Source organism: Notolepis coatsorum (assembly GCF_963971535.1).
Source record: "Notolepis coatsorum genome assembly, chromosome: 8".
Lineage (NCBI taxonomy): Eukaryota > Metazoa > Chordata > Actinopteri > Aulopiformes > Paralepididae > Notolepis > Notolepis coatsorum.
The window spans coordinates 37317546-37333583 of NC_140172.1; the positions used below are offsets into that span (position 1 = coordinate 37317546).

General features: G+C 43.0%; 1 protein-coding gene across 1 annotated transcript in view; it reads left to right on the forward strand.

The window, feature by feature from the left end:
- The window catches only part of rbm27 (RNA binding motif protein 27), an 83118-nt gene that overhangs the window by 58323 nt on the left and 8757 nt on the right, over positions 1–16038 (forward strand). Inside the window, exons 13-19 of the mRNA XM_084320770.1 lie at positions 1359–1484; positions 7540–7614; positions 8306–8476; positions 9908–10012; positions 14127–14333; positions 14730–14813; positions 14981–15100. Of these exons, the coding sequence (XP_084176896.1) occupies positions 1359–1484; positions 7540–7614; positions 8306–8476; positions 9908–10012; positions 14127–14333; positions 14730–14813; positions 14981–15100 (888 nt within the window). The remainder of the gene's footprint in view (positions 1–1358; positions 1485–7539; positions 7615–8305; positions 8477–9907; positions 10013–14126; positions 14334–14729; positions 14814–14980; positions 15101–16038) is intronic.

The window sequence follows — 16038 nt, forward strand, 5'->3', positions numbered from 1 at the left end:
CATCTATATATATTAGAGGTGGGCATAGATAATTTTTTTTATCTAGATTAATCTATCTGCAATCCTGGAGTTAATCTAGATTAAAATGGCTCATTTGAAGTCTGCCGAAGGCATTCAAAATATGTGTGTTCTACCTAGGGATGGGTATCGTTAGGATTTTATCGATACTACTACTCTTATCGATACTGCTTAACGGTTCGTTACTTTATCGACATTGCTTTATTATTTATAACTTTATAAATAAATATTATTTCTTCAGCAACAGCAGCAGCAATGTTCTTTTATATAACTTATTAACTTTATAAATAAATATAATAAATAAATATTATTTCTTCAGCAACAGCAGCAACAATGTTTTAAATGTGTCTGAATTATAGACTTTATAATAAACAACAAATGTAAGATAAAAAAAAACTATATACACTGAATGATTAGTTGTTACCTAAAGCCCTTGGACTCCACTGTAGAGAAGGGGTCCAGGCCTTTGACAACAAACTGGGTCACAGCCCTGTGACACTCGTTCCCCCTATCCTCTGTCATCCTTCCTAGCTGCTAGGGTGAAGGGACTTGGCTTGGCTGGGACCGGTGGTGGTAGAGGGAGGAGGAGTGGGCTGGGACATGGTGGCTTCAGCCTGACTAATGACTATCTATAAAAAGTTGTCATCTTTCAAATATATTTGTAGCTAAACAATTAGCTAAGCAATTATATTTTATTTATTAGCCTATTCGTAATAATTCGTTATTAGCCTAGCTAACTCCGTATTATCTTGGCTTACCTGCAGTGGACGTGGATGGAGATGGAACACTGCAAGCAAAGCAGTCAAACGGCGCATTTCTGCAGACTAATGTTATGTTTTGACAACAGATGTTTTGACAAATTGCTTGTATTGCCACCCTTACTTGCAAATGTTTTATTGCACTTGTGGCAACGTGCATTGTCGGCATCGACTTTCGTAAAGTGTACCCAGACTTTTTGTTCTCTCCGCCATGATGAGCGCAGAGCTCGGTCTGTGTGCTGCGCGCTTCAACACGGAGCCACGGACAGGCCCCTCCCTTAAGTACCTGTATGTGTATTTTGTGTGTGGCTCGCTGAGTCGCTGCGGCTTGCTTCTCGTGCAGACAGAGAGAGGAGAGGAGACCCAACTTTGAGAATAGATTAACGTCGTCAATTATTTTATCGCGCGATAACAGTCCGCCATTAACTTAGCCCGGTAACGGCGTTAACGGCCCAGCTCTAATATATATATATATATACATGCATCTTATTTGGTGTCTACATCTGCATTCCCCTTGGAGCTCTACCTGTTGACTTAATTGTGTTGTTCTCCCTTCTCCCCCCCCCCCCCCATCTTGCTCAGGCGCTGACTCAAATGACAGCCGTCCAGAAGGGCCCCTACACGTCCATGCCCCTCAAGGCCACTTCCAAGAGCCTGGGAAAGACAGGCAAAGCACTGGAGGTCCAGGAGGTTCTGAAGAAGAAACAGGCATGTTCAGGGTCCCCATGGTCATGATGCTGAATGTCTTGACCCTTGAAAACTCTGGGAATATTGTCATTTTAATATTAATTCAGATTTATGGAACCCTAGCCCTAATTCCCTGCTCACCAATGATGATATTGATCGGTAGAGTCCGGATAGTTAGCCGTAAACGAATGCAAAGTCAGTGGGGTAGATCTCCTAAAAATAGCTTCTTGGGAGACCTGGCACACTACACAATTCCAATGATGATGATACTACCACAGGCCTGTACGCTGCGATGATATGATCGCGAATTGCCCCTTTAATTGGCCGTTGCGATTGGTAAATATTATCTGGGGGCGGGCTTGCGAGTAGTGCTTTCAAGCCTTGCATTCGCATTTCACTCCTAAATTATCCAATGCGTGTGATGACGCCACTCACGCGAGCTGTCAGTGCGACACAAGAATCTGTCGGCAATGAATGAACTTACTGCGATCACCGATAGCCTGAGTGAAAAAAAAGATTTGCGCGGAGTGAATCTGAGTCACGCTATATACTTGGAACTTGTAGTCTATCGTGCGATTAAAGACCATGTCCCTATCTGCGTAGTCTATACATCCAACACCAAATCCCATAATTCCTAGCGAAACGAAACTGAATATGGCCGCTTCCTTTAAATAATAATATGGCTCTTGCTCCGCAAGAACAACGGAGTGGATAATGGATATCAGTCAATTTTATGACAACCACGTCCGATGTGGAGAGATGATAAGATGATGATGATTGACGTGATGATGTGATGATTGATTGACGGGGACACGGAAACGTCTAACGTTCAGGATCAGCCATGCATTACGTGAGTACCCCACTATTAGGACGTGAAATACTGTCTACTTAAATTGACACCGCGGATCAATAAAGTATCAACCTATCTATCTAATAATGAGACGATATGCAAATAATATAATACTAATAATTGTCGGTTCCCCGTATATGAAATGAAATGACTGCTGGTAAAATCACTGTTTATTTCTCGTTTTGCATAGTATTACATTCCACTTCTATAAACAATCAAAGTCCTACCGTAAGAGCCTCATACGGGTCAATTAAACCTTTTTTATTAGTCTTTCCTTCGAGCTAAGTTGGACTGAACATTTCACTGTCAAAAGCGCAAATGTAAATAAGGTTGCGTTGCAACAGTTTTCAAAATAAAGGTCATATATACAAATACCTCTCAATTCTTATAAAAAAAAAAGTCCCGGATATACATAAACATTAATTGGCATAGATCTCTATAAACGGCCCAACACATTGATCACTTTAGGCACACACTGAAACCAGTAACATCACAAATATGAAGCAGGTAATTACCCATACAAATAATAAACCTTTCATGAGGTTATTTACAATAATAATAATTCATTTGATTTCTAAAGCACTTTTCATTGTGAAACAAATGTATGCAGAGTTTCTTCTCCTCCTGATTAATGGTGTGTGTGTGTTGTGATGATCTCATTCAAGGAGCACTACACAAGCGCGCGCACACACACACACAGTTTGTTGTTTTTGTTCTATTAGTGATTTACACACTCTGTTGGTTCATTATAAAAGATACAAACCTGAAAACAAACACACTTAAATGTTAAATAAAAGGACCACAGTAATGAGGCAGGAGGAACATATTTTTTTTAATAATGGTAAAATTGTTATTAAAAAATGTGCCCCTAAAAAATATTTTTTGCCCCTAAATTTCTAATTTAGGGGCAAGTGTGCCCCTAGTGAAAAAGCTTAGCGTACAGCCCTGTACCATGATGAGGATATTTATTGTATTGTATTGTATTGTAGTGTGTGTGTGTGTGTGTGTGTGTGTGTGTATAAATTCAAATTCAAACTCCTCTCTGTACAAGTTTAATTAAATCTACTTTGTGTGCACTGTGGGGTAGATTTGAGTTACCTGCAGTCGGCTTGTACAGACAGGAGCTTGATCCCATTGACTTTGCATTTGTTTGCGGCCAACTGGTTGAAAACGACTCAACCGATCGAAAAACATCCTTTATAAGCAGGTAATAGACCTAGTTTCCCAAAAATCTGAAGGGTCCATTTAAGCTACCTATATTAACAGATTCCACTACTACTATGTTTTACCCTGGGTCACGTCAACATGCTTATTAAATGTTACAGCTTAAAGGATAACTCCACTATTTTGGGAAATTAGCTTATTTAACATCTTCCCTGGAGTTAGACAAGAAGATGCATACCTTTTTTGTCTCTGTGCGTGCATTTTAGCTTTGGGAATAGATGCTCCGTTAGCATAGCTTAGCTTCATCACTGGAAGTGAGGCAGGACAGTAGCCTTACAGTGCCTTACAGTATATTGCAAGGTCTGACATTGACCAAACTTGATATGCATGACCTTGGTGGGCTCTAGGTCAACTCCTGAAAAGGGGGTCAATGTCAGACTTTGCAATCAAAAGTTAGGGGGCTAATAACCCTTGCCATAATTTCAGTGCGCCCCTAACTTTTGATTGCAAGGTCTGACATTGACCCCCTTTTCAGGAGTTGACCTAGAGCCCACCAAGGTCATGCATATCAAGTTTGGTCAATGTCAGACCTTGCAATACACTGTAAGGCACTGTAAGGCTACTGTCCTGCCTCACTTCCAGTGATGAAGCTAAGCTATGCTAACGGAGCATCTATTCCCAAAGCTAAAATGCACGCACAGAGACAAAAAAGGTATGCATCTTCTTGTCTAACTCCAGGGAAGATGTTAAATAAGCTAATTTCCCAAAATAGTGGAGTTATCCTTTAACATTATCATTATTAACATTATCAGTGGTTTTATATTTCTTTCAAATTTGCATCACTAGCCACACCCAAACTCGAGACATTGGGTTTTCATATTATTAACTCATTCAGCGCCAGCTATTATCCTCATCCTGTAGTCAATGGGCCACGCTAAAAGATAGGCATTTTCACTGTGCGTCACAATGTTTGCAGAGCTATATCTATATTCTATATTATAGCTATGGAGACAATACTATGGCTCATTTGACAGTCACTATCTCTCGTCCAACATGTAAAAAAGATTTTTTCATGTATACGTTGGCGTGTTATCCCGTGGGGAAAATTGTATAGTTTCAGAGTGATGCGGCCTAATTCCTGGAAGCTGCGTTATGGAGCGCCATGTGAATTTTGCTAAAGTCGTTTGCGTTGCTTGTCTGGACACGTTACTATTTCCAAATCAAAGGTATATAATAGGTATTATGTTTCATCATTAATGCATCAAAGGGGGGGGGGGGGGTCATTTTTTTATTCTCTGATCGTCAGTAACGGCATACGTTTTGAATACTACATACGTTGATCGTTGCGCTCGATGAGAAATCATTGTTGGATCAAAGTAGGATTGATGTCATATAGTCCTTACCTTTACTAGGAGGTATCTCAAAATGAATATTCCAATTGTCTGATCGCGATTTCTAGTATTGATGTCCATCGGGTCCCTGACATGAAATGGCACAAAATATGCGTGCTGGACGCGCTCCAAGTGGCTCGAATGAACCTCTTCACTTGCCCGGGTCCAAATTCTCCGCCCGGATCATATACAATGTAACACACAGTGTGAAATAAGGTTTCAAAGGGTAGGCGATACTACCACCTAGCAGGATTCGGCCGGCATTGCACTCTTGAGGTCTCAGAATGAGTTCTAATGGTAACACAGAGGTCCGTGAGAGTGTATAGGCAGGGCCGCCTGGGAGAAATGCGAGGCCCTGTGCGAGATTTAAATGCGAAAAAAAAAGAGAGAAAAAAAATATATATATACAATTTTTTTTTCTTCATACAGTCAACATATTCTTAAATAATAGCGCTGCCCGAGGCTGGGCATGATACAGTCAACATATAGCAAGAGAGAGAGCGAGAGAGAGCTCCCGTTCTACAGTCAATATACAGTGTACAGAGAGAGAGAGAGAGAGACACATTGGAAAGAAATTGAAATGCTATTTGGCCCTAAACAGAGAGTACACAGTGGCAGAATACCTGAGCACTGTGACTGAAGATCCTTGACTAGGTACAGACTCAGCGAGCACAGCCTAGCCATCGAGAAAGGCCGCCATAGGCAGACTGTGTGTGTTAGAAAGAGAGAGAGAGAGAGCATGTGTGTTTGTCGTGTGTGTGTTAGAGAGAGAGCATGTATGAGAGAGATAAGCAAAGATATTCAACTTTTAATGGAAGAACAAAACAGAAGGAAAAGATAACTTCACAAAGGCAACATGAATATACATAGATCCAAAAGGACAAAGATCAACACTTAAATCCAAAGAGAAGAGGGTCTATACCAGAGAAAACAAAGCAGCAAGGAGCCAATGGCCGACATCAGCTAAATAGGCTAGCCAGGTACTGACACCAGGCCACACACAGCTTTGGCCAACGCTACCCAAGCTACACAAACGACCAAGACAATTCACACACAGCACATGTCGTATCTCCAAATGTTGTGAAGTAACATATGTTTTGCCTGGAAAAAAACATTGTTATTAACAAAACATTCGGGAGGGGAAGGAAGGAAGAGTGGGGTAATGTCATTACATTTTCATTCATCTTACCTGCACCAAGGAACGCAGGGCGAAAGGCCGCAACACAGGTCTCCACGTTGACGAAAGGCCTCTCGCTGGCGGGACAAAAAGAAGCTATGGCCGGAGCCTTGTCATGGTGCAGGCCCGACTACATCTTCTGTCAAAGATGATGTCGTAGTCAGAGTGCCAGAACCCCCTGCTATTCTCACGGCTAATGTCAATGGTCGTAGCACAAGCTAACAGCTAACTCTAGGCTAACTGATAGCATCAAACTAACGTGCGCAGCCGGCAGCTAACGTCGTAGCTAAACAGCTAACTGGCTAACAGTTAGCTCAACCCGGCTATCGCTAACCATTAGCTAACGCAGAAGCAAGCTATGCGGCTACCACTGAAAAACTGTACAACATGAGAAAAGCAATACAGGTGCTGACACCAGGCCACACACCGTTAGCTACTAGTACTACAACAGCTAGTCGGCCAGTTTGGCTCCAGAGAGAGAGAGAGAGAGAGAGAGATCCACGGCGGGAATAGAATAGAGTGCATTAAAAACTCACCAAACGTCCAAGAGGATGGAGACAACCGCGTGGAGTTGACGAAGTTCATCTGCCGAACGACCATCCTCTTCATCTTGGCTGCACGCGCTGTCTCTAGGTTAGCTAACGCTAGCTAGCTACTAGCCGACATCATCATGGCTATATCCCGACTGAACCACACTTAATATTATAACGTAGCTAAAGCTAACTAGCTGTCCCTGTCTTTAGCCGGGATGGTTAGCCTGACTGAACTGTCTAACATGCAACAACTTTCATCTTCAGTCCATCTGCCGAACGATGTCCTCTTCATCTTGGCTGGCATAAGCTCCAATGCTGCACGCGCGAAATAGTCAGACGCTAGTGATGACTCGTTCATAAGAGCCGATTCATTGCCGTGAGCGTGAGTCGAATCGCTCACGTCTGGCAATGAGTCGGTTCACGCCCCCCCCCCCCCCGGCACGCACACAGACACACACAATGAACTCAACAGATGCTCCTGGCTGTAACCCCTCCCCTCATTGAAACCAATTCTGCTGCCTGCAGAGCCTCAGAGCCAGGAACGTGTCTAATGTGAAATATATAAGCATATAAGCAAAACTAGATTTTAGGTCTGTGATGAAAAAGGGCCTCGCGGGAAGGGGGGCCTCGCAAAAAAAATAAAATCTATTTTATTTTTTTTTGTGCGAGGCCCCCCTTCCCGCGAGGCCCTGTGCGACCGCACTGCTCGCACACCCCCTCAGGCGGCCCTGTGTATAGGATATTAAAATCGAAAAAACTATCTAAAAACGCTGGCGCTGAAAGTGTTAAGGTGCATTGCGGAGGTCAGGGGAAATAACTGGTCAACTGAAAAGTACCCAGAAACTTGACTTGAGTGAGAACCCTCATGTTGTTGAGCCAGTTTTTCATAGATATGGAGATGCTCTCGGACTAATGATTTGTCGCGTTCCACGTCACTGAACATGTTTGTGTGTTTGTCCAGGAGGCGCTGAAGCTCCAGCAGGACATGAGGAAGAAGAAGCAGGAGATGTTAAAGACTCAGATTGAGTTGCAGAAGGTAAGAATGCTGCTGCTGCTGCAATGGTCCAAGACAGACCCCAACCAAACCCTCTCACTCTGCATCATGGTTATGTCGGCTCATCTCTCTTCACCTCCTCTCCTGACATCCGTCCTCTTGTCTCTTGTTCCTCTCTGTCCTTTCCTCATTTTTGCCAAATTTTTGCCTTCCTAAACACATAAGAAAAGGATACTTTAAAGGAAGGGGGAAAAAGGACACTTTAAGAAAATAACTTGTGATTATTGCATACCGTAGTATAGTTAGTAATAGCAAGTATAGCATAGGGACATATAAGTAAAACTGTATATTGTATAGTACTAGTGTACATAGGACCCAGTGCCTTTAAGTCGTAGCTCAACATTTTAATGCAATTATATCAGGATTTATTATTATATATATTATTATTTATGTCTATTTTATCATGTCTATTTCATGTCTACTTTATCATCTTCTACTGATTTTATTTACTATTGTATTCTTGCACAATCGAAGCGGGCATGGCCAACCGCATTTCACTGTATGCCCTGGTATGTATGTGATAAATAAACCTCTTGAATCTTTAATCTTCCCTCTCTTGTCTCATTCACTCTTGTGATCACCACCCATCTACACTCTTACCCTACTCTCCTCATTTTTCATCTCTTCTGCTCCTCTCCTCCTCTTCCTGCTCTGCTTCTTCTTCTTCCTCCAGGCGTTGATAAGCCGCCTGGAGAAGAACCGGGGGATGAAGCCTGAGGAGAGAGCAAAGATCATGAAGACTCTCAAAGAGCTGACCGAGAAGATCTGCCAGCTGCGGAACGAGTTGAACCCAGCCTCCCAGACCTCTGCAACCAATCCCAACCAGCCCAAGACCAAGGGCGACGTGAGTCCTCCACACTTGAGGCGGGCAGATTTTAAAGGGGATGTTCCTGTGGATTTCTTTGGACCTGAATACATTTTTACGTCAATCACGTTAAATGCGAAACGTGATCAGTATTTCCGTGACAGCTGTGGCTTAGACTGCACATTTCCAATGTTAGCTTCTCTTCTGATGATTCCAAACGGGGTATGTTATAAATAAAGAGTAGTGACTTAATCTAATTAATTCTGTGGACTCTACGAATGGAAATTTGAGGCACCTTTGTCTTACCCCATTTGAAATCATTAGTAACAAGAGAGGCTAACGCCAGAAGTGTGCTGTGTTAACGACCACAGACCCTAATAACAATGTTATCAGGGGCAATCATCGACATGATCTTTAACCTCTTAAACCCGATGGGCCGAGATTTATTTCACGTCACAAATAGATCAATACAGTCCGTATTAAAGGTCCCCTATTTTATAAATGGCCTTTTCCAGTGGTTTGCATTGTTTTCTAGCAATGTGGGATTGTACCAACACTGACTAGATGTGAAATATCTACCCAGTCCCGTTTCTGCAGTACAGCTGAAACAAGAACCTCCCCCACTGAACCAAGCAATTCTGAATTTACTCGGATCTGTGACGTCACTGACGTGTACGAATTCTGATCTGCCACCGCCCGCCCACAATCAACTGTGATACGTTGAAATTATGAGCAGCGAGTGGAAGTAATGCGGAAGCGGTTTCGACAGCAGAGACCTTCAGCTGTTCCACTGTCCACTCTCTCTGTATCTGCCAGTGCAGGTGGGTGACTGTCACTCAAAGCGCGTTGCCAAAAACAGCTTGGACTTTGCAAGGGGAGAAAGTGGTGCACCAAAGTACTTGATTAAAAATACAAAACAATGCATTTTTTTGAAAAAACCTTACAGATGTGTTCCATAGACTCACAGGAATTGTGTAACATTGCCCAAATAGTGAAAGGAATAGCAAGACACGGGACCTTTAATTCATACACTCTGTAGAGATGGATTTATGGCGTGATGCCATTGTGGGTCCGGTACCGGACCCCTCGGGCTTAAGAGGTTAATTAATACGTTCTGTATTGATCGATTTATGGCATGATATGAATCTCGGCCCTGTACCGGGGTTAAGGGGGTATTACATACCCCTTGTTGACATAAATGATGAAATGCATTTCATTTTAACCTGATAGTTTTGAGAGAAATGGAGGGTAAATTATGTCATTTGGTGGACGATTTTATCCAAATCCCCTTACAGTACCATGAATGCATACATCTTGAGCATGGGTGGGCCCCAGTGGGAATCGAACCCCTAACCCTGGCAGCGTTGATGCCAATCCCCATTTAGCCACGGGACACTTTATCTAACCCCCCCCCCTTCTGGTTCACTTAAAACAAATGTTAATTCCATGTATTGTGTGCTGTATGGTCAGGCCCAGAAGGAGCTGTTGGACGCTGAGCTGGACTTTCACAAAAAAATGATCTCTGGAGAGGATACCACTGACCTGAGAAGACGACTGGGACTACTACAGGTGGAGGTAGGAGATCCATGCATGCACACACACACACACACACACACACACAAGTTTGGAGGGTATCGACTCCAGCTGGCATGTAGTGGGACGGTTCAACGTCACCAGTGTCAGAACATCGGCATCTATAATGGGACTGCGGATGTTCTCTACCTTTTAGTTACTACCTCCAAATTTTGCAATGGCCATTTTCAAAGGGACATGAAATGGGTTCTATGGGTAGCCACGAGTCCCCCCGTTATAGACATGCTCACGTTATGCTAATCCTATGCAGTTTTGGGCAAGAACCATGCAGTTCTTTGCATGCATTAAACATTTGTTCTTTTTGCCTATTCTAAAAATGGTGTATTTTACCATTTCTGCATACTGGATCCAATGAGCCCAGCTGTATTCATGTGTGATAATGTCAGTCCCCATAGTAGCCATCATTGTAGTGAGACAATTTTTTTTTTTATTTTTTTTTTTAAACTTGACCTCATTGTATAAAATGACCTATTGTGACTTCTAGGATAATCACAGCCTTGTGAGACTTTACAACCACAAACTGGAGACCTGGGTCATTCAGAGAGTTTCCAGGACAGAAGTGCTCGCTATCCAATTGCCGAAAAATGCAATTGACACACTGTGCTGAGCTGCATCTCATTTATTTATTTTTTCATTATGTTTTTGGTAGATTTCTATTGTTTTTTTTCTCCGGGCAATCCGGCAGAGAGAGAGAGGAAGTATGGGAGATAGAGGGGGAAGACATTCAGCAAAGGTCGCCGGGTCCGGGAGTCGAACGTTTTATAACTGTTTTGGGGAAATTTCCACACAAAAAAAGAAAGGATTGTGATAATCGCCCTTTAGTGGAATACACAAAACACATTGTCATTTTTCTGCCTATTTATGAATAGTTTTCAAATAAACGCTAGATTATCGATAGTATATGTGTACTTATGCACGCTAGAGAAGCGGGCTGAAAAATCAATTATCTATTTCCTGGTCAGCACACACACACATACACACATAGGGGACACATTGTGATCCGCTGTGAAAAAAACTGATTACCCCAAGACTGGTAACATAGATTCCTTACCTCACATCAGATGTTCTGCTAAAAGATTATTCCAATTCCTGATCGGCATTCCAAATATCGATCGCGTTTATTGATCCAACGCTGGGTACTCGAAACACATATTCCACACTGATCGGCTCGGGTTACATGCCTGAGAAGTAAAATGTGGATTCCGGAGTTTTCTTTTCTCATGCATTTTCTCATTCAGTCCAATCCAATGGGTGCATTACCATCCGGGAGATGATAGGGGGCGGTATTTTCCCTGTTCGAGCTCAGAGACAGTCCCAATGATAACGTGAGGCTAGAATGATGAAAAATGAATGGATATCGCTAATAAAAGCAATAATGATTAAATAACGAGATTTTTCGTCCTTGGCACTCAACGCATGGCATGAAATAACGAGATTTCTCGTGGCTGGCACTCAAAGTGTTAATCTTCAGGTTCCCAGCCTTCATATGATGTACACTTGTGATGATGTACACACTATGTGACATCTACTGTTGACCTGCTATCCTTCTAAAGATCCCGCCCTTTCTAAAAAAAAAAATTCAATAAAATGAGTGTGGGTAGGGATGGGTACCGAATCCGGTACTTTTAAAGATATAGACCGAATCACGTCGGTACTACAGAGTACCGATTCACATGAGATCCACCGGTGGCACATTTCGGTAATGCAAAAAAAAAAAGTCCGATGTCAACGTTTCGTTTTCAGCTAAACTAAACCGATGTGTGCCACACGTTCGCGTCAACGTTCACATGCACAATACACACTTAACTAGGATTTGACTTCAATGCTCACTGCTATATTATATATATATATTAACAAATTGTTCTAATAAATAATAATGATAATAAATAATTTGAAGTTTGGACACATTTTTTACAACTGAGGTAGGTAGATAACATTTTTAGACACTAAAGTAGCTAAAAAAGGTACTATCGGTTCAAAGGTGAATGGTACCCAACCCTATATATGTGGGTCTCAAAGGGTTAAGAGGATCCTACTCTCTTTGTCATGTAAAACCTGGCACAGATAAATCCCCGGCATGTATGATTAGCCTAACTGTTCCAATGGAAAACAAACACATTTCTGTTTACACGAGAGTTCTCACAGGTATCTCGCTCTAACGATCCCCCGCCCCTTCTAAAAAAGACAAAATGGATCTGTGATGCTTCTCAGTGGGTTAAGTAAATCTGGTGCCCCAGAGCGGGCGCCATGGTAACCATCTCACACAACACCATAAGTGTTATATATCACCCGTGCAGCGGGCGTGTGGAGGTCGGGGCAATCGACGGTAAACATGAGATGTCGTCCAATTATGTACTTCTTGCACGTCGCCGTGGTGGAAGATCCAGTTGGATGAGATGCCTGGGAAGATGATCATACCGGGTAAGAGGCGGATAAAGTCCATCTGTGGAAACTGATCGTGATGGATTCTCTCTCCGGTCTGCTGCGCCCCTTTTAACCTCAGGTCAGCGGTGTAAAGGGGGTTATAGGAGGAGGCAGAGCGGGAGCCTATTGTCTAAGAGAGGAGTGACATCGAGGGGCAATAACTTGACTTGCCCTACTTCTCCAGTCTCCCATTGGCAGCTGCTCACTCACTCACACATGTCGTACACCGTGTCACAAGATCGGCCTCCTCCACAAGAACATGGCTTTTGTTGGCAACACCCTGTCTGGCGTGTTTTTCTCTTCCCCTCTGGGTCTTAAATTAGATGGTAATTAAAGATGCATGCCCCCCCTTTCCTCCCATCACATCCAGACACTGCTTCTGCACATTAAACTGCAACCACTTAAAGCAAGCCCAGAGGAGTGCCCACTAACGAAGACACATCAGACACAGGTCTTAACACTGATGGATCTCCACCTCATTAAAGTTTGAGCTGTCGGTCCTCGGAAGAAAATCGAGGGATGACAATTAGCGGAAGAAGGAACGGATGGAGTTGGGAGAGGTTGTGGAGGGATGTGGGGGGGGGGGGGGTGTAAAGAGAGAAGACGTCACTTTAAAATGGAGAAGTCATAGTAGTGGTGGAGAGCAGAGGGTGAGAATTGAGTGTTAAAAAAAAGTTTTTTTTTTTAAACTTTTTGTACTTTTTATATATTTAAATATATAGGTATATATATATATATATATATTTTTTTTTTACTTTGGTCAATTTAAGAGATTTTTTTTTATTTAGAAGACAAGTAATTGCCATTATGGGGCTGGGCATTAATATTATGATTTATGGTCTGTCAATGGGATCATACAAGCAGTTCAATGCGGTGAACATCAATTTGATTATCGAACATGTTGCATATCAATACTGATTTAAAAATAATAATAATAATTCTGCGCCTGACGTTTTTTCAGTATATACAGTAACTATAAAAGTCTGTTTGCATATCTCGAGAACTGTTCCTCTGATCGACTTCATACATGGTGGGTGTATTGCTGAGGACCCAGGGGAGTGTAGTGTCGAAATTGGTGCCATTTGTCCAGATGTTGGTGCCATAACAACAAACTTTACATATATCTTGAGAACCGTTCATCTGACCCACTTCACGCTTGGCGGGTGTATTGCTGAGGACCCAAGGGATCAGTGCTGAGTGTGAAGTCGGATCAGATGAGCGATGGACTTCACCCTGCAAGCAGGCAGACCGCGGGTTCCGCTCCAAACAGGCACTAGTTGATATACATTCCTTATCATTTGAGTGATTTGAATCTCTTCCATGTCACCCAGCCCTAGTCACTGTACCACTATCCACTGCTCCATGTTTACTCATTGAGCCCCTCTGGATAAATAGAACAACGTAGTCTGAACTTTACAGAACCACACAACTGTAGTTTAACTTTAGATGACTGTGAGGCACTCCCAGCACCTAGGTGGCATCAAGATGGCACATCTGTCTAATGATTCTTTCAACACTGCCAGGTGGCATCCCATGTGTGTGTATCTGGCTGTGTGCAACATCAGCGTACCCCTTCATTCATTATACTATAATGAACCCCCTCTGCACACACACCACTACCACCATCTCTAACCAAAATGTTCTCTGACGCTAAGCTTCTCAACTCTTCCAGGCAATGCAGTTAGGTCTGATCCGAGCTCCGGTGGCGCGGGGCCGGGGGCGAGGCCGGGGCAGGACGGGGCGCGGCAGGGGCCGAGGCCGGGAGATAATGCACCGAGGCGGGGCTGTGAACCACATGGTGGTGGATCACAGGCCCAGAGCCCTGGCCATCCTGGGAGTCACTCAGGAGGAGAAGGAAGAGCTCATGCTGCATTTTGCGGTGAGAACAGGGCGTGGAATAACCCAGGGCAAATTTTGTCTTAAGGGCTTTTTAATTTGTAATTGTAAGAGCGGTACTGATTGTATATATAGCCTCTACTATTATACAGGCAAGTTGGCTTACTTAGGCTTTTAGATTCCTTGCCATTGATAGGTCACATATTTGTTAATATATTAAGTAGAACAACATAAATATATTGATTGATAATTTAATGCATTAGTTTGTTACAATGGAAGTTGTAGTTGATCAAAGGATTCCTATGATGTCATTTTGTTATGGTGGCTGCTAGAGATTGTTCTGTGTTACAGTGTATTAATTATTAAAGCAACAGACGGTGTTTCTAACCCGAGTGTTGAGTTCAAACTGATGTTTGTTTTTGTTTTGCTTTTGTCTCAGAAATTTGGTGAGATCGAGGAGCTCCGTGACCAAGACGCCACCAGCGTGGTATTGACCTTCAAGACGAGAAGTGAAGCAGAGAATGTAGGTCACATGTGTTCTAGATAAACGGTTGCATCTTTCTCTCATTCTCACTCTGTGCACACATTAGCACTGAGATTCTCTCAAATATGACCGTTTGTAGTTTACATATCTAACATTAACCAAGTCGTCTGTGTCATTTTCTAATTGTTCTTCTCCATGTTTTCTAGGCGGCAAACCAAGGGGCTAAGTTCAAAGGTCGTGTGTTGCAGATATCCTGGTACAAGCCCAAGATGCCTTCTGTGTCTGCTGAGCCAGAGGAGGAAGAGGCTAAGGAGGAGGACAATACGGTATGAGCCATAGTACATATTTGGACAATTGGGCCAATAAGATGACCTTGGTGCCATTGCACTCTAAGGCTATACTCATTGCAGAAATTAACCTCAGCAGGTTTGTAAGAACAAACTGACACATTTGCTGCCAATACGGAGCTATGCATTGGCTTATGCAGTGCGCTAGCCAAGCTAGTCTGGTTGTTCCACACACCGTGTGAGCATCTAGGCCAGTGGTTCCCAACGTTTTTGGGCCTAAGGCCAAAGGTCAAAACAGAATCTCAAGGCACTTACAGTCACGGTAATCAATTATGCAGATTGTCGTTTATATGGTACAGTGACGGATGATTTGACAGGCAGCAATGACATCGCTAGTCAAGTCAGCTTTATTTATATAGCACGTTTACAATGACTAAAAGTGCTTTACAGGTAGAACACAATAAAAGAAACACGTGCAGTACAGTAACAAATAAAATACACTAAATTACAGTAAATAAGTATAGTACACTAAGAAACAAGAGCAAAGTGCAATATAAAAAGAGACGAGAAGTAATAAAAAAGTCCAGAGTAACGTAGTTGACAGGTGGCAGGCTAACTGATCAAAGGCCCGGGAGAACATGTGCGTTTTATGCAGCGGTTAAAGGCCTCTAGGCAGATCTAATGTGGGGGAGGCTGTTCCAGAGCCGAGGGGCAGCAGCAGTGAAGGTTTTGAGCCTGGTCCTGGCCGCTTCATTACTTAAGGCAACCATCTTGCGCCTAGCACGCCCCCGCGGCGACGCAGCAGCGCCAGAGCGCAGCGGCAGGCGGCAGCGGCGCGCAGGTTGCCGCACGCAATCCCCCATGTTTTAACATCGACGGTTAGCTCAACTCGTTCGCCAGCTTGCTGTGGAGCCTGCGGTCCAGTTGGTGACGAGTTCGAATCACTTCAATATATATATATATTTTTTTTACGTTTA